The sequence below is a fragment of the Anarhichas minor genome, unplaced genomic scaffold (genome assembly GCF_050575085.1).
Source record: "Anarhichas minor isolate MPS153535 unplaced genomic scaffold, ASM5057508v1 ptg000027l, whole genome shotgun sequence".
Taxonomy (NCBI): domain Eukaryota; kingdom Metazoa; phylum Chordata; class Actinopteri; order Perciformes; family Anarhichadidae; genus Anarhichas; species Anarhichas minor.
In genome coordinates this window covers 2,854,433-2,878,646 of record NW_027466473.1, presented here as the reverse complement: position 1 = coordinate 2,878,646, position 24,214 = coordinate 2,854,433, and the positions used below count along the sequence as shown (strand labels likewise).

At 40.2% G+C, this 24,214-nt stretch overlaps 1 protein-coding gene across 3 annotated transcripts in view; it reads right to left on the bottom strand.

Annotated features, from left to right (window-relative positions):
* The window catches only part of ntm (neurotrimin), a 465,347-nt gene that overhangs the window by 19,211 nt on the left and 421,922 nt on the right, over positions 1-24,214 (bottom strand). For all 3 annotated transcript variants that reach the window (XM_076102227.1, XM_076102226.1, XM_076102228.1), the window contains 2 exons: positions 22,690-22,922; positions 5,804-5,929 (listed from right to left, as the gene is read on the bottom strand). In XM_076102227.1, coding sequence (XP_075958342.1) covers positions 5,804-5,929; positions 22,690-22,922 — 359 coding nt within the window. The remainder of the gene's footprint in view (positions 1-5,803; positions 5,930-22,689; positions 22,923-24,214) is intronic.

Here is a 24,214-nt window from a genome sequence, read left to right as displayed (position 1 = left end):
CATAAAGCAGCAAGCCGGAATTCTCCAGAGATTTAACGCATCATCGCATTTCAATGAGTCAGCGGTCCTCACTCCTCTGCTGGAAAACACTCATCAAACATCACATCACAAGCATCTCTTCATCAAGCCATTCTTACAGCTGACAGAATGTCATAATGAGTTAAATTGACCTGGACTCGACTTTACAGTGTGCCATGCTCACATACAGTGACTCATTCTAGAAGGTGTAGTTGGCAAGGCCACCACAACCATTAAGTTGCCACATTCCCAGTGTGAGTTGTGATTGTTGCTCTGCTGAATGCACAGAAAAGGCAGCAGGGCTGAGCTGACCCAGATTCCAGAAAACAAGAACAAACAGTATTTGGTGAAAAGTCACCTTTTGGAGAAAACTGGAATGATCTATTGGTTCTATGGCCAAACTGAACATAGACAACAGTACATTTAGTGTGACTCCAACATTACAGTGGTCTTCAGTTTGAACCATGGCTGAAGAGTATGCAGATTTGAGTCATTGATATACGGATGTCACTGAACCCATCTTGGGCTGTTGGAGGGGTCACACAGAGGAAAAAAACACAATGACTAATTGCCTTTCGCTTTGAGGCTTGCCCTTCAAACTAGTGCACTTTTATTGGAATTTGTACTGAGAGAATTTGTACTGAGAGAATTTGTACTGAGAGAGAACTTGTGATCATTTTGTTTATTAACCTCCTTCATCTACTAGAGAAACTTAAGCAATGAAATATTGCAATGTTTTCATGACATGACAGGACAATGACAGGGTGTCTTCAGCATCTATAAGATCAACAGTCTAGTGGGAGAGGCAGTGGTTAGAGATAAAGCACAGAAAGCACAGAAATTGCTGACTATGTACGCAGGAAGCTGGTTTTTGGGCCAGAAAGTTATGCAATACAACAATATTCAGGATCTGAGTTGCTAAGAACCTGCAGTAAAAGAAGGGATGCCATACATTGTTGCCATCTTGTCTTTTTTACAACTAGAAGTAACACGAGAGGGTGGAGCTACAACCAAATTTGAATAAGACAGGCTACCAAAAATGTTCCAGGTAACTTTCATAAACTGAAAAACAAGCTGTGGTAGAGTTTAGGGGCGGCTGTGGCTCAGTGGTTAGAGCGGGTTGTGTTCTAACTGTAAGGTTGGTGATTCGATCCCTGGCACCTACTGTCCGTATGTGTCCTTGAAGCCCAAGTTGCTCCCCAGGTGCTCTCAGCAGCCCACTGCTCCTAATTCCTTACAATGGGTTAAATGTAGAGGTCGAATTTCATGTACGGCAAATGCAATAAAGGTTAAGGTTTAGGATTTTTAAAGTTGTAAGACCAAAACGTGGACAACTCCCAAACCGGACAACGCCATGGTAGCGATCTGTCAATCACAAGGTAGCCCCGCCTTAAAGCATACCCTGCTTTATGGTCTGTTTGACTCTAAATGGAGCATACTTTACTAAATGAACATCATGCTGTATTGAAGAAGACTTGAAACTAGAGATTGAGACCATAAACTCATGTTTACAATGTTTACTGAGGTAATAAATCAAGAGAGAAGTAGAGTCATTTTCTCATAGACTTCAATACAACCTTGATGGCCGGTAGAGAGAATGCAGGTTCTGCATTGAATTCCCTTTTTAGATCTGGAGGTTGCCGCCTGGTTGGGAGTAATATTCACCCTGGACATTAAGTGCAGATGGACTACTTCATGTTAAATGTGTTTGACCTCTCTGGTGGAGTGAACTTATATGACATGGTTAAAAGGCTGCACTTTTATATAGTTTGTAACACTACTTATGTTTAAGTCAATGCTGCTAAAGGATCACCATGAATAGACATTCATGATGCCCAGAGCTTGAATCCTGAAGACTTTGGTGCTCCCCTGACTTTCCCTCAAGCCAGTTTCACAATTATGGGTCAGAATGACAACTGCCTAATGGACTACTATTCAATTTAGAGCGGTCATTTATGGTGTTTGTGGAATTTGGTGAACTCTCCATCTAGCACCATTATCTGTTCAGACTTTTAATTTGTCCAATACTTTGGTTTATTAACAGTTTGGTTTGTTTCACAGTGAGCATTTCAGTGGCTGTTGACTGTTCTTCTTTTATATTTAGAAATCTGAACTTTTGAACTTGAATTGAACCTGAAAACCACATGCCATCACCTGACAGCATTGTTACTCTCATCTCCAACGAAACATGTTCAAATTGAATACTATTCTATATCACTTGATTTACAGTTGCCTACAATCACTCAAAACCAGTGGTGGTCCGTCAGGGCCAGCAAGGCCTTCTCTGCTGGCCTAAACAGAATCACAAAGTTATAGCTATTTTATAATTTAATAATATTTCACAAATACACTACATGTATTATAATTTTTTTCCCCATTAGCTTATTTTGTCATTGCACAGCTCCTGTCTTCCTCTGTTGCTCTGCTTCCAGCACAGCTTGTTTTAAGGAGAGCTTTTATCCAATCAGATTCATCCTCTATGTCTCTATGTAAGGAGAGAGGCCTGATGCCCGCTAGAGAGCCTTTGCAGTTTAATAAGTAAATGGGGACGATATTGTTGATTGTCATAGTCTTCAACCAATCAGATCTTTATTTTGACATGTTGGGCGTATTCTTTGACGTGCCAGTGCTACTCAGGTAGCCTGCTAAGTACGTCTGCATTAACGTGCGCCGTGATTGGTCAGTGGGCCAGCATGGCTTTTGTCAAACAGAAAGCGCTACCAGATCTTAGTGTTTAGTAAGAGTTCAGGTTGAAACATATGTAAGAGAAGTTATGACATTTTTAGCGTTCTGCTTGGTGTAGATTCTTTTTTTTTTTTTTTTACTTAGCTTTGTTTTTTTAACACTCAATGGCTGAAGGAGGAGAAATGGATTTGGGAGTTACGGACTTTCTTGTTAACAAAGAAAGGAGGATGGACTTTGTCTTTAAGTGAACAGCAGCTTTGGTAAGTTAGCTGCTTTTGTGTTTTTACATCTGCAGTAGCGTTACTACTGTGTTCATTTGTCTATCGTGTCGTTTTTATGAATAATAATGGGCGACCGTGGCTAGTCGCAGTGCCGTCCTTCAATCAGAGGATGGGTGGTTCAATCCCCGGCTCCGGCTCCACTAGTCGCATGTCGATGTGTCCTTGAGCAAGACACTTAACCCCAAAAATTGCTCCCGTAGCTGTGCCTATGGTGTGATATAATCTGAATTGTAAGTCGCTTTGGATAAAAGCGTCTGCTAAATGACTGTAATGTAATATGAATGGCTCTAGCACTGCAGTGATGCTGGCTTGACACTTTATGATGTCATACATATATGTGACTGGTTCTTGTGAGTTTGTTCTTGTCATTGTGTTAATTACATTGGTTATGACTTGTCCGTTAATGACGAAGCATCCCGTCATCGCAGGGTTATTTCGGACATTTGATTCTGTTTGAATCAGTAGGGAACAGCTAACTGCTGTTTCCCCGCTAAGCTAGTTTAGCTTAGCCTCTCTGAACACACGCGGGACTTCAGCTGTTTTTTGTTATTGTTCCAGGTTCAAAAGGTCACACAGCCCGGTGTCTCCTACGTGAGCGCAGTCCACCGAAAACATTATATTTCCCACAATTTAAGCTTAATTTAATACGAATACGTGATGTTACACCCCTAGAAACAAATAACCGTAGCTTAGTAGGACAGCACAGAAGGCCCAGGTATAAATGCACGGCCCGCCACTGCTCAAACCTATTGAAGTCATTGGCACCTATGTTGAGTATTTAACTTTCAGTGCAGACTCCTTGTACAGATCCAGTTCCTGCTGTAGTGTCAGCTCACCTCTGTTTACAGCTTTACAAACATTAGCTTGGTCCTCATAGGGCCACAATCTGCTAGATAATCAAAGACAATACAAACTGACAATCTCAAGACCATCCCCAGCTAAGATCCATTCCAGTCTATTGCTTAAGACACAGTATGCTTTTCTGAGTGTCATTAATACGGTTATACTGTGTGGAACGTTTTTCGGTCGTCTTGGAGTCATCAATTCACTACTGTATTGTTCTCTAGTGGTGTGTCTGGCCTAAGTCAGAGGAACTGAGAAAAATATGTGATGTCTTTCCATTATCCGTAATGTTGTTTCCGTCATCATATTTATAAATAAGATAACGTGGGAATAGAGAAAAGATCCTCTAAGTCCACTAAGCTTTAAGTTTGGTCAAAGATGTTCTAGGTTTATCTGTTGGACATTAATAAAGGGTTATTTACGATAAGGAGCAAGGTGAAGTTAGAGTAGTGTTGGGGTTGTAGAAAAATATATTTGCAACCTGTCATTTATTATATATTTAACAAGCTTGATTGATTTGCATATAACAGAGGGCTAAATATAATGTGTTCTCTTCTTTTTCTCCTTCACATTTAACAGTGTTGGCACTAATACTGCAATATAATATATAAGTAAGAATATAACATTCCTTGTGCATTCCGTAGAAGTGTTGTGTTTAAGTAAATGTATTCTGCTGCTATATGTTTGCATCCTGCAAGAACTCTCTGTTAAATCTTCCCACCAGGTCTGGCAGGGTTTCCTCCATCCTAAGCTTTTATACCAGAGGAAGTGTACTGTGTTCTCTTAGTATGCTCGGCATACAGCCGCAGTCTAGAACCCAGAGACAGAGCTGAACAATATGCTTCAACACTCACTCATTAAACATAAAGGTTTGTTGGTAGCTAGAAACTCTATGTCACTCAAACCAAAGTGTACAATGTTATTACATTTTTGAACACCAAGAATTTACAATGAACAACATGTGTGACACAAATGCCGATGCTCATGTGGAGACTGACTCGGTCTCCATACAGGCAGTGAGGTTCTGTTGCTGATAAATGCTGCACAGATTACGGAGGAGCTCATGGGTCCCTAACCACAGAATGTCAACATGAGTCAACAAGAAGATACTCCAATCTGTGCAACATCTTGCTCAAAGGTGTCACAGTTGTTGTCAATATCAAAGTCCCCAGACTTTTCACCATTTGACCCGAATAGTGCTATGGGTAGCAGGCATCTGCTTTCTCTCCTTTAGAAAAAAACTGGAAAACAGAGAAGTCCAACAGCAGTCTGTTCTACACAGCCTGCACAATCACGTATGCACAAGCATAGCATTTCACAAATAGGAGCCAATCAATGTTCCCTCTCCCTGCTTATCTCCTTTCAGACAGGTCAGTCACACTAGTGTCATATTTACATTTCAATTCCCAGATCCCAGCATCAACACAAAGGACAGCACAGACAAAAGCACAAAAGTAACTCATTATGAATGCAAACATCTTGCCTGATTAAGTGAAGCATGGGCCCACAGTGATACGGTTCCCTTCATTCTTCAGTGAGGCATTATGGCATAAATGCCATTGAGCATGCACAATGCAACAACCCCGATTCTGGACATACTTGCCATGGCATGCTTGTGAATGAATAATTCTCCACACAGTAGTAATGTTCTCTGTATTAATAATGTCATTCAAAGTGCCTCCAGAACATTTACATCCATCCTATTATCCTAATTAATTAGTCCAATAACAACAGGGTCAGTTTACTTTCTGCGAACAATTCAGTGTAATGATGATCTGGAAGCAGGTAATGATGGGCAATAAGTGAGGCGAGAAATCCACCAGGGGTCAAACAAAGTCAAAGATGGGGGGATAAAGGGAGAGGGATGAGGGGAAGAGAGGAGGACGAGAGGAGAATGAAGTAGGAAGCACAGAGAATGTGTGAAGGTTTGAATGTAGCAGAACTTAATGCACTTATTTACAGGACAAACAAGTTACCTGATGAGTAGATGAGTTTCCAGCTGACGGAAGGCTCTGGTTTACCGCTGGCCTGGCACATCAGGGTGACGTTGGAGCCTTCATTTACCACAATATCTTTTGAAAGGTTGATGATTTTCGGTGGTACTGTGAAAGCAAATAGCAAATGTTGGAATGATTCACATTTTAGTTGTGCGGTTAACATTTGATACAACGAGGAAGAAGCGTCAGTCACATTCATTTATGAGACATTTCCCATTTCTTTTCCCACTGATAAAACAGCTTCTAATAAATAATGCAAGCACTTCACCGGAGCAGTTGTTTCTGAACATAAAGATATGAATTATACCCTGCAACAAAACAGATTTATTTGAAGTCAATATCCTCTTTTGTGGCACACAAATCAATAAAAGGAAATTATGTTTATGTGCAAATGGAATCATTGAGACAAAGCAGAGGGAATCAAACATGACAGACACTTTTGTTCCCCATGGACAAGTAAAGCTTTTTGTTTCTGAGCTTGAAACAAGCAGAGAGAGTGAGATATGTTCCTTCCTGCTCTACTCCACTGGAAGTCCGTGAAACTGGTTCGCTAGCAGTTCGTCATTCCCGAAAGCTCAGGGGCTTCCACAGACTTTCTTTAACTTTCAACTTGTATTTGTCCCCAAAGGGCAATTGGCTTTTGCAGCAAGACTCGGATAAGATGATACAATACAAAAAAACTTCATAGGGTAGATCAAAAGAAGGGAGAGGTGGTGGGGGGGGGGGGGGGGGGCACTGAATGTTAGGGGTGGCCCAAAGTTGACCTTCTCAAGATAGAAATTGCATACAAGAATAATTTTTCACAAGTTCACTGATATAACTAAGTAAATCATCGGCATAAATACAACATGGATAGGGAAGTACAGTTCAAGCACCTTATGTGAACAACATCAAGAAAAAAGGGGCGCCTCTACCACATGTATTGTTATGCGGGTCAGGGTTTGTTGTAGCTTAATGCATACATTTAGTAAAAATACATGAGGTGGAAAACACAAAATTCAGGAACCAGATGACAATTCCAAATATAATTGAATGCAGTGAGGCTCTCTGACTTTCTGTAGTGCTTTACAATATTTACTTTTAGATCAACTTTTCTCATTTATTGTTCTCTCTGCTGAGTCAACACATACGTAGGCATGATTTACTCTTCCCTCCTCTTTGGTGTTTTTAACCTCTTTAAATGTGAATATTGCAACTATTCACCTAAATGATACGTGGGTTGATTGTAATTCATTTAATAACCCCTGGACTTTAACAGCTCATCAAGTTAAGAAAGATTTCGGCTAATGTTCAATATTTCAAGAAAAAGACTTGAACCAAAATAAACTCATGATTTAATGAGAATAAAGTCACAATATTTTAAGAAGAAATCGCCCTGCCCTATAATCTTTGTGCATTACGTTACTGCTCTGCTAATGGTCGTATTCACTTCAAATGATCTCCCCTTTGGTTTCTCTGGATGAGACAACGATGGACGCTGCTGTGCGATGTTCTTCATCGGAGGTGGAAAGCCAAAACCAATACGAGACGTGATTTGTCGAGTACTTTGTTCACATACCTGTTAGTAAAAGGACGGTGCTTGTATTTTGTATTATATGTGGTCAAAATGACTAGTGAATGTATTTATTTATTTATTATTATTGTTTATTTATATATGTTGTCCCTATATATTATAAAATATTAGTGAATATATATTTCAGTAGTCACTGGATATTGGTAGAGACAAATTCTACGCCCTTGGGTGTGAACGGAGGAGGGCAAGGGCGAGCTGGGAGATTGAAGTTCAGAGCTGGTTTCTGAACACTGCTGAGGGCTTGCACCTCTTTAACTTGCTATTACTCATTCTGCCTCAGGAGTTTTGAAAAATGGGAATTCTAGAGCAGAAAAGGGGTCGTAGTGATATGGTTTCTTTAAAATATAGTTTGTTTATGGGTATGATATCTCATTAGCTTGAATGAGCATGATGGACGGCATTGCTGGCTCCGTTCCTGGTGCTCTGATGTAAAATCAGCCTCTGAGAAGTATCACCCAGAACTACACTTCAAAAAGGCAACAAATAAAACAACAACAGCAGCAACGTTGTTTTCGATCAAACATATATTTGAAGAGAGTGAAAAAAGAGTTCCATTTCAGGGTTGATAATGTTGACCTACAGCACCAACCGAGTGAAAGGATAAGCATTTTTGAAAGCATTTCACATAAATAAAAGTGGAGGAAACACAACTCAGTGATTTCCAGTAGCTACTGTAGATGATGTCAAATAAACAGCACTCAGTGCTAAACTTTATGCGCCAATTTTAAAAGGAGCAAAGAGCAAATCACAAGTAAAGGATGCATCTATAGTACACAGCACTCTGTTCAGAAAATATATTACCAACTCCATTGAGAGTGCTGCCCCAAGGTGAAGACAGATGTTTTTATACAAACAGCAGCGTAAACCTGCATGTGTGGATTCCAGCCTTCGTTATGCCTGTTCCGTTTTGTATAGATCGTTCAATAGAACAGCTGAAATACTCTAATGAAGAGATGAAAAGATATCCACACAGATGGCACCTACATCTCTAGCAAGAAAAAACAACGATCATGGAAGTCTGAGGACGTAGTGTAGACAAATTGGGAGTTGCAATGTTAAAATACTCACAGGTTACATTACCCCTAACCGAGTGTTTACACAAGGTGAGGGAGATACACAGTAGCCTACAGCTCTCCTGAATTACACAACAAATATTTCCAAAAGCAGCAGAGTTCTATATGAATATAATGTCCCCACTGATCCAACACTGGTTGTGATTTCTGCTGCAAGGAGACATTACATAGCAGTTTATAACAAACAAGGTCCTCTTGTGCACAGCTCAGAATACACTTTACATAATCAAATATGGAAAAAATAGAAAACAAAACCTCTCACCAATGAGCTGCTTAGTACCGCCAGAGTTCCTCAGGGTAACAACATCAATGGTTTAATCACAGTGTGCTTGTGCTGCCAGTGGTATATTTAAACATAATGTTCATACATATATTTACACTGTTGATTTAATATGAATTATTGTTGATTCATCACTGAGACGTGTGTTAGGACAAGAAACAAAAATCAGACCTGCATTACGTGAATGGCGGAATGTCCTCACTCGGTATATTAAGGATTATTAATGATCCTGCCTCCATCCTCTTCCCCAAACCCATTAGATGACCATCGTCTACCTGTCCACCAGATGCCCTGTGACTGTTCCTCCTGTCCCAGTCACATCAAGCCTCCCCTTACCCTCTGGTCCAAGTCACTTGACCTTCCCCTCCCACCTGCTCATCTGTGTCCACATTTTGCAAAACCCCTACATTCTATGACAATGTATTTTTGTACGTCAAATGGCAACATCTTAAGAGTCTGTGCATGTCTGTGCATGGCAACTAGAGTATGGTAAAGGGTCGATCTTATGGCAGTCAAACTCTGTTAAGGTTAGGCAACATAAACATTTGTAACGGTTGGTTCACTGGCTCCAAACGTTAGCATTGCATGAGGGGTAGAACCCTCCAATATGTACATGAGTGTGGCCTTGCGTCAGTCCAGCTTGGTCTCTTAAAAATATTGTTTCCATACAACAAACGTGGGATGTAGATACGTTTTGAGGGAAACATATTTTAAACACAGGACTTTCACCCAGTAGACCACTGTTGATAAAGTCAACGTTGATGTATATATTATATACGTCTGTAACTTTAAATAACGTTACAAGTACTTATTTTAAGCCAAACCATGAGGTTATAGTTAATCTTGCCAGGTAGTTTTGTTACATTTTTCTTTTCTTTTGTTTCAATGTTAACCACGTTTTTAAAACTAAGACCGTTATCTGCGATAGGCTCGAGAATGTACTTGGGTTGTATGGGAACGTCATTTTGTGGAAGAACGTGTTGGTCATTCGCACTAATTAACCACATCTGTGGGAGTGTGATGTCTGTGTGTTTGTGTTCAGCTCAGCTTCTGACTGATCTCAGTACTCAGCAGAAAGTGCAGCTCTTCCTGTCCATTTCCTTCAGTTGTTCACATTTTTTCCTTCTTTTCTTTGTACGCTTTTGAAGCAGATTCATAAAGTTGCGGGCTAAGGAAGATTTTTTTGACTCTACATTTTCAACTCACGTGGCCATGACACGGCTTTGTGTTCTATCTGATCACTCAGTCACTGAGAACTGAGTGACTGGAGTGTCAGTGTGGAGAGGTGGAATGAAAAAGTATGTGACCAACAACTCTTTCGATGTACATATGGCCTTGAGGATTGTACTAAGGAACCCATCTTTAGGGAACAGAAAGAGTAAAAGAAAGAAATAGAAGACTTGCATCTCAAATATTTGTGTATTTCATTAATTGACTTGTCCATTAATCAAACCCTGTATTAAATATGTCCCAATACAATACAATGTCCATATCCAGCAGCATTCTGATGTGACTAACTATATGGGTGCATTTAAATGAGAGCTGTTTCTGTGTGGACTCACACTACTCGTATCATAAAAACACATCTGAAGACGTCTCTGATGTCTCAAGACATAAATAACACATGTCTCAGGACATCTGAAGACATAGTTGACTGCATATGACTGCGATAAATGTTGTTTTATCCTTTTTTATAAATTCCAGACGGATCAGTCAAAGCTCTCTTTTTGTCATTTCCATTTCAAAGCAACAAGGACACATCTCTGTTTTGACATTTGAGGTTCATCAACTACAGTCCCTTGAATAGAGCGTCACTAGTGCTTTAACTTGTTTCAGTCACATCAGACTTGTTTGTAAGACGAAATCTCTATGAATAATTTATTGGATGTCAGCTTAATCCCCATTTACCCTTCATGAATGACAAAAGCATACAGCAAGTGTGTCAGCGTTGCTTCTGTTTAGCTGTGGAGCAAGAGGCCAAGGCTGAACCACTGTTTTTGGAATCAAAACAAAAGGTTGACTTTCATTATTCAATACAAGCTGTCAGGTTTTGAAATTCTTCAACATTTGAAGATGAGGCTGATGTTGCTAATAATAATAATACACTCTGAATGAATTTTTATCCTTGTTTGCTGTGACAGCTTGACGGTTTTAAGTCAAACGAGGCTGTTGAAAAGCAAACATCACATCACTAGAGGGGTTCATTAGCTACAGTGTGGCACCGCAATCAACAGAATTTGAAAATGTTTGTTTGAAAAAACAACAACTTTTGAACTGAATCCCCTTCTACAGTTTCTTTGTCAGGTGTTTTTAACTGCCAATAAAATGTCTGTGTGCCTATAGAAGGTGTTTATAGAACTGTTAAGATTGTGTGTAAATATGTGTGTGTGTGTGTGTGTGTGTGTGTGTGTGTGTGTGTGTGTGTGTGTGTGTGTGTGTGTGTGTGTGTGCGTGTGTGTGTGTGTGTGTGTGTGTTAAGCCACATTAGTATGCTCTGGCCCTCGTTTTATATAAAACATGTACGATTTTAACAGAGGTCTGAACTCACATCATTTCTGAGAGAGCATTGCAGAGCTATTTTGAAAAAATAATGCAGTAATGCAATCATTTTGCATCATGAACACAAATATGCTGCGCAGTAATACATGCAGAACTGCTGTAAAGAGCCTCCGATGAACACATTTTTGCAGTAATTAGAAGCCGATTTCTTTGTTGCTGTTGATGTTTAGTTTTTCACCCTTCAGTCGATTTATGAATGTCATTTTCATTTTAGGTCGTTGAACAAAAACAAAACATATGACGGCACTACATTTGATATCTTGTTTTGTATGTTTCAGTGCAGGGATCTTTAAAATCGGACACTGCGGCACCCTTCTGACAAAATTGAGACTGCCCCCTTAAGATTGAATCAATTCAGATGGAAGATAATGATGTGTGCGTCACACCGCATCTTAAAATATGTACACTATGTCTAAGTGTTCCGATTTGACTGAGTTATGACTCAGAAAAGGATTATGAATTATGACGCATACTACGGCAATCAGGCTCGAATGGTATTAAAGTACCTCAGTAGCCTCCGTGAGATATGTGTTATAGCCTCTGCTGCTGCAGTGGGTGACCATGTTGGTGGGTGGGCCAAATCAGCTGACCTAAGTACAGTAACTAACTTCCCAGCATGCACCTGCTCCTTTCACCTTGTGCCTGTGGGAGCTTTTTCCTTTGAGTACATTCCACATTTAAATTTGATCCCAGCTGAAACTTTCGACATATCTGACCATTCTCCCTCACATTACCACCTACGGGCAATTTAGAGTCGCCAATGAACCTAACGTGCATGTCTTTGGACTGTAGGAGACAGTGCTAACCACTGCACCGCCGTGCTGCCCGCAGAGGATACACTTTAAATAAATCCTCCTCCTATAGAGCTCTGTGAGTAAGTGAAGATTGAGAAAGAGAAAGCAGACAGAAAGCTATAATCACCCACTGTTATCATTTGTCATTGACACAGTCATCTATTGCTGTACATTAGAGAGCAAAGCTCTAGATCTCTCTCGGGTGTTCCCCAATAGTCATGGGACACAGAGACACATTTTCGTTACCCTGTGAGACAAAACTGCCAGATAAAGAGCTGCTCACTGACATCTTTGATAGGAGCGATAAGGTGAACAGAGGGATCAGAGTCTTATCACTTGTGTTGTGGTCACTCATCGTTCAGCTGGATAACCAGGCTTCAAATCCCTGTGTAACCCAACCCTGCTGAGCTAAACTAAATCTCTATTGGCCCTGGGGCTGCTGCTCTGAAGTTAACTCTGACCTTTGACCTCACATACAGGGGGGTGAGCTAAAAATGTTCATGGGGATTGAATGACGCCTACTGTCCACATGGATCAGAGTTTATCCAAACAGCACAGTGGTACCCTGCTGTACATGACTGAGAATCCTGTAGCTGGGATTAAAGGAGGATTCAGCAATGCACTGCACAAACATCTCTCTCATTAGTTCACAGTGCATCCAATGCAGAATCTTCAAAAGGGACACAGCAACTCTATTGTTTGTGTTGTGTCACCCTCAACAAAGGCTGGCTCTTCAAAACCAAACCATGATGACAGTCATGTCACTTTTTATTTTAATGAAGCCATCAAGAGAGTTTACAATAAAAGCTGCAATGATATTGGAATTTTAGTAAAAGTAACCAATATCATGTGTTTTGCTTAATTTAGAATTAGAGCAGGTCCTATCAGTGTGTGAGCAATGTGGAGGTGTGTGATGGTAATTTACTGTAATATTTGTTTCTAGAATGTGTATAATTACTGCAAATGATTTTAAGAGACTTGCCAACATTTCACAAGGTCAGAAAAGCCCCCCCTAAGGAAGACATGAAAACAATGATTTCATTTAAATACAGTTGTCATTTCACTTTTCATAAGTGACATAACAAATGATAGTTTTAAGAGCCAGTGTGTAACATGTAGGGGGATGGTACATGGACTGTACTTGTATAGTGCTTTTCTAGTCCTTCGACCACTCAAGCGGTTTAACGCTACATGTCATCATTCACCCATTCATACACTGATGGCAGGTGGCACCTCGCATGGTAGCCCCTGTCATCAGGACTTTAACTAATCATTCATAAACCGCAGAAAGAGCCTGCAGGACACATCGACATGGACTAGCGGAGCCGGGGATCGAAGCGCCGGTACTCTGAAGGACGACCCTGCTCTACCACTGAGCCACAGTCACCCCTATTGGCAGAACGTTTTCTTTCGTGTATAATCACCTGAAAATAAGAATTGTTGTATTTTCGACGACTTAGAAGAGTCAGTTGCATCTACATACAGTGCAGGTCTCTTCAAAGAGCCGGTCTCCATGTTTCTACAGTAGCCCAGAACGGACACTCCAAACACTGGCTCTAGAAAGGGACATTTGTGTTTTTGCATCAGCCCCCATAGTTCTCTTATACGCTTGGCACACCTGGGAAGTTTTAGTTTGTTGCAATCTGCAAACTTACCGCTAAATGTTGCCAAATGACACACGCTGGCCCTTTAACAGTGAACAAATCATATCAAACTGTCAACTGTTTGTTTAAACTTGGTGGACATTAAAAGGGTGACTGTATTGTGATTCAAGTTTTCCTCTTTTAGGCGCTTTACACCACTTGATGTCGTCACATCTCTGTGTTTCACTGAAAACATATATACGCTTTTACAAACACATCTCCAGTAATCTCTAGCTGGGTTGCCTTGCAATAAATAAAGTAAGAGCGTAGATAAATCAACATATTTGCGTTAAAATATAGTAAACCTAAAGGCAGTATATGGATGATCAGAATTGTCAGTAACATAGCTAGAAAATTAATAAGATCTTAATATGACCCATTATTGACGTACTGAATAGTAAAAGTACTGTACTTGTATAGTTCTTTTCTAGTCTTCGACCACTCAAAGCACTTTAACACTACATGTCATCATTCACACCCATTCACATTGATGGAAGGGGCTACCATGCAAGGGGCCACCTGCCCATCAGGACTATCTAATCATTCATATCCATTCATACAGCGCAGCAACAGCTACGGGTTGAGTGTCTTGCCCGAGGACACATCGATATGGACTAGCGGAGCTGGGGATTGAATTGCCGACCTCCTGATTGAAGGACGGCCCTGCTCTACCACTGAGCCACAGCCGCCTGTAGAACTATGTAACCAACCACCTGTAAACTGCAGGGAACACAACAACCTCTCGTTGCATTGAGACATATGTAAACGTCATTTTTAGTGAAAACAGTAAATAGCAAAAATAATGTGGGTTCATTTTCCATCAGAACATGACAGGGTTAGATGGAAGATCACATATTGCCACACTGGCATTCCTTCTCTTTTTGCAGCCTTATTGATTTCGAGGTTAACAAGACAAAGACTAGCAGCCCTTTGAGGTTGAACTAGAGGTGCTTTGAGCTGAACGTTGCATCATAAGGAAAATGCTAACATGCCAATGTTTAGCTAATATGATTAGCATGTTCATTATCATAGTTTAACATGTTAGCATGCTAACCTTTGTTAACTAAACTAAAAAAACGTACAGCTGAGGCTAAGTGGAACTTAGTCATAAACCAAAATATTGTACAAATTTGCAATAACTATGTCCCCAAAATAACCCATTCTCCCTCCCAACTCGTCAGACATCGCACCTAAGGTCAGTGGCCCGACGCTTCACACTATAACGCTCCAGCGACCCCTCTAGTGTCAGTGGTGGATGTGTTGAGGACCGCCTGTCAGTTTCCACTTGGTACATACATAGTGTCTTTTCAAAATAAACTTCCGTGTTCACAGGAAAAGTACACCTCTCATTACATGCATACAGTCTCTTTTCAAAGTAAACTTCCAAGGGTAGGTTTATTTAATATTTTCGGTTTATTTACGCAACAAAACTATGCAGGAATATTTAAGCCTCAATACCATTTGGTTAGGCTTATGAAAAGATTGTGGTTTGGGCTAAAATAGGAACATTTGTTAAGTAAAATAAATCATTTGTCACGTGACTGGTGTGTACAGTACGGAAGTTCCTTAAAAGTAAGGTAAAATAAGTGAAGGTTGACTTGGTTCCACATGCTACACATCAGGGGAGGGCTAAAGTAACCAGCCTTTGTATTTCTGGTTCGGTACCAAATTTCATGTGAATATTGTATTCGATTCATTTCAGTCTGGAGCAGACCGGTAGACCGAATGAGCAACATGGCAACCTGTTCTGTTGGAAGATATATCTGCTTCAAACTTAACCAACCGACCGACATCATTATCCTCATGTTCTGCCACAAGAACATTCTGTTGGCAAGACCTATTTGAAGACCATACTCTATCATATATAGCCTTCTGTGTGGGCTTCTATAAAAAAGAAAAAAGGAAACTTGTAATAGACTATTAGGGTTTTCTTTCTACACCACCTGCTACAAGACTGGAGAAGTGGAAGATGGGCTTCAGTCAGGTGGCAAATACTTTCATTCCCTGTGTTGTTTGCTAGAGAGTGGCAGCAGCCACAACAACATATACAGTAGCCCCACACATGACATTCTGACCTTTACTGTATGAAGGGTCTGCCTCAATGAACCCACTTTAATCCTGCTTTGGCTGTCACCAAGGCAACAGTAAGCTAAGACTATATTGAAGTTTTGTTTTTCACCTAAAGTTTAAGCTTCATAGTGGGAAGATGTTTACTCAGGGCAGCAGGAAGCCTCGGACTTCTGTCATAAAGCGTCTCTGTGCATTCAACCAAACAAGTAATGTGCTGTCTCTGGCACTGAAAGCCGATAATACATATGAGAAGAAAAAGAGCTTTGACCCTCTTCACATAGTTATGGTCGGGTAATCTACCCAATACCCCAATGCATGTGCTGTTGTGCATTTCCAAAAAGTGCTGCATTTTGATGTCATTTGAAAATATGGCACAAAAATGCTAAAGCACAGACTGTGGGCGTATCAGATTTAGTAGTCTGAGTTATAGTCTGAGGTCTGTAAAGTAATGTGGGTTTATTCTGTAGCAGTCAGTGTTTAATCGAGGTAAACACAGTGGACACAATGAACTAAAGGAGAAGCTTTTAATACAGTATATAGCAGCTGTGTACTGTGAACTATACACAGACAGGCAAAGAGAATTTAAAATCCCAAAACATACCACACTTTTATCCAAACAGCACAGTGGTACCCTGCTGTACATGACTGAGAATCCTGTAGCTGGGATTAAAGGAGGATTTAGCACTGGACAAACATCTCTCTCATTAGTTCACAGTGCATCCAATGCAGAATCTTCAAAAGGGACACAGCAAATCTATTGTTTGTGTTGTGTCACCCTCAACAAAGGCTGGCTCTTCAAAACCAAACCATGATGACAGTCATGTCACTTTTTATTTTAATGAAGCCGTCGGTATACAGTATACAGTATACAGTATACAGCTACAGTATACAGCTACAGTATACAGTATACAGCTACAGTATACAGCTACAGTATACAGTATACAGTATACAGCCACAGTATAAAGCAGCTGTGCACAACATACCAAAGTGCCAGAGCGCTGCTTGCTGGTTTTTGCACCACCACAAAAAAGGCCAGAAAATGTTCAGATCCACCCTTGCTACCTCTCTTCAGCTACCTATCTTATTCTGCACCCAAAGTGTTTCTAATTTCCAAAATGTTTGAAGGTAACACAAAGTTATTATAAAGATTCTCAGGGTTTGTGTCAAATTCTAGGCCGGGAAACAGAAAACAAGAGAAAATAAAAGTGTGACTGAGAACAACAGAATGGGTTGTTCTTCTAATAAGAACAGTGTGATTTGGCAGCATGTAATGAAGTCTGCCTTTGTGTACGCCAATTGTGAATGGGGAACCTATTGGTTATTGTTTTTTTCTTCACATATTTAAAGTGCTGTACATATGAATCTTATCAGTTGCCTGTAATGATTACACAGGATATGAATAGGGTCAGTTATTGTTATTGTTATTATTTTACCTGGCTTGTATAAATGGTGACGCGAGAGGAGATGGTGCGCGCAGACAGGGGGAAGCGATGTTTAGTGGACTCAGAAAGCAGGTTTTTTCCGGCTATTGCTCAGCGAAAGAATCCGTTTCATGGATTACAAGCGGGAGACTTCAATGGACATCGGCACAGAGTACCACCAGCTAAGCAGGCTGTGGTGAGGTAGCGTGAGTTCTGTGGACAAAGGCACCGCGGCGTCTCGCCACGCTTCCACCTGTTGACTTTGTTTTGGGGATTTGTTTGTTTGTCATCAGACTGTTTTGTGTTACTTTAAGGAACTTTGGAACTGATGGGACTCTGGGTTTGAGGGATAGTTTGTAAATGTTTAGTTTGTTGTGCCGGAGTAGAGCGGGAGACTCACGGTTTTTGTTTTGTTTGCTGCAACCCGTAAGCCAAATGAATTTGCTTTATATTAATATATGGTGTTATATTTAACTGGCTGTGTGGTTTCCTTTGTGTCTGATGTGGTCTGTCATTATAGTGAATAGTAGAGAGAGCATTCAGCCTGTTTTTGTGTTTTCAACCATGTTATGCAGTCAGATGTAGTGTCTGTATACCACCAATTCAGATCCGCCCGTGTCCTTTCATTTTAGCATATGCACTTTCCCCTTTTTAGGTTTATATAATAAGGTGAATTGTTACAAGCATCCAGGTGTTTTTTTCTACCAGTTCTCATTCACAGCTCGTCAGAGGCAGCTTGTTCAGTGGTCCTATGATGCTCTCCACGTACCCCTCGAGAGTCAGTTTGGACATGCAGGGCTGCCTCTAGTGGCCATAGTATGTATGATAGGTGTAAGGAGGATGTCAGGTGACATAGTATTAAATGGGACAAATCCGCATATAGGAAGGAGGATGGGGTGGATGACTGGGCCAAACAAACAGACCTCCACCAAGGAGACCACCGTGTCCCGTGCAAAACTCAAAGTTGACTTATTTTTAGTTACATAATGCACCATACTTAACATATGTCACGCACTGTACGTACCATAGTGAACTTATTTCCGTCCTTAACTTAAGTTACAAACTCATCTTCTTTTAACTCAAACCATGATAATTTCCTAAACAAGTACTAACGTAACGTTAACCACATGTTTATGCCTATCAAACTCAGATGTTTAAAAATGTCCGTTTTATTTACCCAAAATAAAAATCGAATCAAATCAAAGGGGAACCCGTACATTAAAAAGTGACGCCAAGGGGTCCTGACCAAGCATCCGTATGTGACGAGTTGGGAAGAACGATTTGAAAACTGCTTTTATTTTTAAAACCATACGTGTAATGTGTTAATTAGTCATGCTTTTATTTCATCCCTTCTATACATTTTAAAATCTGTCTTGACTGTTTTTTGCGAAAACATCACTGGATCATTTACAAGTGGTTCATAATGCTTCTGCAAAGCTTGAGACCAGGTCCACTGGTCATGTTATTAGAGGTGCTGTGTAATTTACATTCTGTTACAGCAACATAATGACTTTGCATAGAGCGCTGACAGCACAGTGAGCTCATGGCTTTAAACGGCAACGCACACATACGTACAGGGATCTAGTTAGTTTGAACACAATTAAATCATATTGCATATGGGCCTACATTACAAAAAAATACAAATAACCTTGACTGTTTTGTTCTTGTGAATTAAATGCCATGTGATATATGACCAGTGGCATTAACATTTCCTTATTCTCAACTTCTCAGGTGTACATGAAAATAACCCTACGAAGACTTTTACAAAGGTGTTGTTGTATTGGATAGAACGCAAGTTGATTGATTAATGTCACACAAACAATGTCCGACCACATGCTGAGACGGATTATTGAGACTGATGGGAATTCATAGACTTCCATTTATAATCAGCAGAGGCTTTATTATTGTCACGATTTCCTCTTCATTTTAGATTGTTTTCATCCTGTCTGCCTGTTTTTCAAACTCTGCTGCTGTTTCAGGTCCTGCCACTCACACCCTGGCATCACTCGATCCCTTCACCTGGTCTTCCAGGCCCATCTCACAGCAGCCCATTCCCTCATTAGTCCCTCACTATTTAGGCCTGTTCACTGGCACTTGATCCCTGCCAGATTGTCTTGTGTGTTACTGCCAAGCACTCCAGCATTATCCTCATTCCAATATCTGATCTGCCTGTTCTGACCCTGCCTGTTTTTGACCTTGCATTCTCTGCCTGCCCCTTTTTGGATTTGTTTGCCTGATTGACTGATCTATCGGTTTCAACCCGGCCTGAACACAAGTAAATCAAACTATACTTGTAACATTGTCTCTGTCGTGCTTTTGGGTTCCAGTGCGCAAGTACTAGTAATCATTACAAGTATGCCTGAGTGCGGTAATTGTGATAGACTTCGGTATAAGTTTAAAGTTTAATGTGTGTGCATGACTTAAAGAGAGTTGTTCTGCTACTGATACCAATATCAGAGATGCCTCAGATACAGCCTACAATGCTGGATCAGATATCAGCGAGTATGTGAGTCTATGCATCCCTTTATCATTTATCAGCTCATTTACACTACACAAGAACAAGTACACAAGTCACTCACTACCAGATCCATACATCCTGCCCGATCGCTACTGCACATGTGCAAACTAGTTCTACACACCTTTCCTGATCATGCTACATTGTGAACAACAGATCTGTGTTGAAATGGGCAGGAGCAGAGCTAACGTTAGCATTTAGCTGTTAGCAGTCGGTGGTCAGTACAGTCCTGCTTGGCTTACAGCTGTAAGGAAGATTGCATTGAGTAATATTATAATGCATTCAAGCTAATTTATTATGTATCTGAATTGGTATCGGGGGAAAAAATGGTATTGGCAAATCTTGAAGAAATAAACACAGAAACACATTAGAAACTGCAGTAGAATTGGCAGTGTGTTCAGTGAGTCCTATTTTCCATCCAATTGAAAATGACATACAGAGCAGGTAGTTCAAATACTATCAGTAATGGAATGAGAAGCGGAGATAATGGGTAACCCCACTCGTGTGTTGAGCCCTCAGTGCCAACTGCTCTCCTTGGGCAGAGTCTCCAGACCCCCCGCTTTGCAACAGAACTACATAGCACCGAAAAGCTCTGATGTGGGATGAGGGTCATGTCAGTGCTTAACAGTGATCACTGCTTCATTCAAATCCGTTGTCCGTGGCCCTGTGATGGTTCAATTGGTTCAAGCAAATTGTGATTAATGAAAACATGCGCGTGCGTGATTAATGAAAACATTCTTGGCAAATGCTTTTGCTTTCGTCCGTCTTGCGCCGGTCCAAGAATTTCACCTCTAGCATGGTAAATTGACTTGCATTTGTAAAGCGCCTTTTTAGGCTTCCGACCACTCGAAGCGCTTTACCACTACATGTCGTCATCCACCCATTCACACACAGTTATACACTGATGGTGTGACAAGTTGGAAAATGTGCACTTTTACACATTAAAGAAAATGTTGAATTCTGTTATGTTAAAATCTGTGATCTGTGGTTAAAAAGATCATTCACAAATAGCATACTGTAATGTGGATTTACTTAAACCATAAAGTTATGAAAGAGTTCATCATCACATGTTGATAAGTAGTTAAAAACTAAAATGGGGTTACATTGTTTACTTTAATCTTTATTGTGTCATTTAGGATATAAGTGTTAAACTTTGATCTACGTAGTGGTCTTGATCACCCACATAGCTAGAGGAAACCACCATCTTTTAGTCAACATGTCGGTATGAATCTGCTAACATGTCAGATGTTTCAGGAGAACGTTGTTCTTACATGTTGGGTACTTTACAGTTGAGTTTTGCCAAGAGTACTGAAGTGTGTGTACGTGAGTTCCCGCGTGTTGACAGTGTAGTTGTAGCTGTGTCAAGTGTAGCTGTCATTTTGTGAATTCACAAGTACACAGATAGTAATATTTAGTAGCAATATTTTATTTATTTTCTGTATAATACATTTTATGCATTTTAAGTGAGTGCTGAAGACATTTATGTAAAAGTACTGAGATTAGTTAGTTCTTTTTGTGCTTGATAGTATAATGAGAGACAGTGAGAAATATCTTCGGTAATACCTTGAATACTGTTTCAACTTAAATAAAGTGCACTCTCTACTCTCCTGTGGATCTCTTCCTATGTCAATTGTTGTGTTTTGTATGAATTCATTGCAGTAAAGTTCTTACTGAGGAAACAGCGCCACATCACGCTTGTGATTATTAATCCCCATTTTTCAGGGGCATAACAATGGCAGAGGCTAACATGCTAACATGCAAAGTGCCACCTGCCCATGAGGAACCTAAACCAATTCACAGCCCCGCACATTCATACACCGACGGCACAGCCTTCTAGGAAAACACAACAATCGATCGATGGATCTGTTTCATCCACCATTTAAACTAATGTCTGGTCCTTTGTACCCAGCATCTATTTATACACAGTCTATGGGACTGTTGTGATACTGGCCCATACATCTCATGAATGTCAAACAGACTAGGAGTTTTTTAATTTATATTTAAATGAGGCACAGATTGCTTTTTTTTTTTTGTCACGATGACAACTCAGATGAGTTTTCTTAATTTCACATATGTGGTGAATCATGCACAGTGCAACATAATATGAGAAATGCATGTTCCTGTCAACAGTTGTGTTTACAAGCTCTGATTGTGTTTGTAAGGAGCTATGAAATATAACAGCGTTATCAGTTTCTTCAAAAGATATAGAGCAGTTTAGGTGGGCACTATTATAAACATGAGAACAAAGTTAGCTTTACTAACAGAGTCTCTTCTCTGTTTTCTCAAATCAAAGGTGTCGCATGAAGATTAGAGGTGCTGTCTATCTCCATGGTTGCTATAGGAATACCAACAATCTTCAAACAGGGTGCTGACAATGAGCATGATTTTAACAGTGTCAAATTTGATGAAATGAATAGACAGACTTTGAAGAAAACTTATATGATAAGTGAGTGTTTTTCATCCTTTCTACATCAATAAGTCAATAAAAAGCATTTTAATGAGTCCAGAAGTTATAAATAAAGGACAACTGAAGTCAATTAACACCAACGTGGTTTGAACATTTGAACACACAGGTGGTGTTAGTTCAACTAACACGTGTCTTTCTTCTTACATTTCTGTTTGTAGGGACAATTCAGAGCCAGAGAAATCCAAACTTGGCTAAAATGACCTTCCTCTCTTCTTTAGAAGATCATTTCTCAGAACCATGATCTTACGTGTTCACCTCACTGTGCCTTGCATCTTTGTGAGGACATTTATCACAACTCCACACATCATTTTAGCTGAAGGATCTTAACATCTGGTACCTCTGGTATCTGGTATCTTTAAAAATACATTTTTTTATAGAGAAACACTCAGTTACACTCAATAATCAATGTGATTATCATTTAGTAGTGAATAGCAGCAGCAGTAGCTGCAGCAGTACTGTATATGTGTTACCTTGGACGAGGATGTGCACTGAGGTGGTTCTAGGTCGACTGCTTGTCTGAACTGCGCACACATACTGCCCCTCATCTGTCATGTCCACGTTTTCAATCTTGATGGTAAACTCCTCTTGATTAAGGGTCACCAGACTCACTCGGGGATCCACCGACCATTTGTCTTCTCCGGCATACAGGATACTTGATCGGTTTAGCCATGCTGTGTGTGTGACCACGTCCCCCTGTGCACACCTGTGAAGAGAGAAAAAGAAAAAACAGCACTTAAAATAAGCATTTTACCTCAGTGGTTATTTTAAGATGAAATACTGAATACACAGATATATAAAATGTACATTCAGTATTCCTACTTGACAATCAAACCAAGTACAAAATTAAATTCCACGTTTGTGACAGACAAACAATATGATAAAGTCCTTTAGTGCTTTTTGCTGCCATATTCGTTTTCAAGTGCTTGTTGCTTTGTGCCGACAACCACCTACTCTGTAAAGTGCTCGGAGATGCTCGCTCTACAACCACAAGCGCCTGTGCGTCAGAGTTCAGGTATCAAACAGCCTCAGGATGTGTGCTATTCCTGAGGTGAAATGTCCAACACCTGAAACTCTCAACTCTCCGTCGATGGCGTCAGCATCGCCTCCCCAGTCACACCAAACTGTTCAAGCTGCCGCAAGAAGTGGAGCCTCTGGTGGCTCTTGTTAATCATACGGTTATAATGTCTTAGCGATGTTTAGCACCAGGTTGTTGGCCCTGCTCCACTCCACTAGACCCCCACCTCAGCCATGATTCATCTCCATTCTTCATCATGCCTGCCACTGTTGGCTCATCTGCAAATCAGAATGCAATACACAATCCTTGGTATCTTCTGTATTATTCATTGCACATTTTGGAATGATTTTTTTTTTCTGTCTAGCTGAACCACAGAGGCTGAAACTGCACTGTTAGACATAATAGAGCATATGGATCAGCTCAATCTGTACAGGCTTAAGGCCTTTACACACAAGAACCATGTTGCTTTGTTGTACAATTAATTCACACAGAACGTGAATATAAAAAAATATATAAAAAAAAACAATTTCTGATTTTGCAAGGTTGGATTTTTCTGAGCTTTTGCACCGCAAATGAAAGCATCAGCCAATCACATTGTAGAAGAAAATGGAAATAATAAACTTTACTCCTCGTTTAAACCTTGACGATGGCAGCGCAGAGCAGATCCACTCCTTCCGTTTTGAAGTGTTCCTCGACATATAAGATGCAGTCAAGTATTACGTATTTCCATCTTATTTATTTGTCACTTCCCCAATCTGTAAAGGCCTTTACTCTGAGTGAGGATACTCTGCATGGAACAGGTGCAATAAGTAGATTAGATTAGTTGGCTGGTTATAATTGAAAAAACATAATAATGTAATAATCATTTTTTAAATCCCCTTCCAATAAGTGGGGGAGACACACCACTTTGTCTTTTACTTCAAAACCAAATTGTATGCATTTTGCAAAGAAGTCATAACGGTCATGACACAACATTGGTA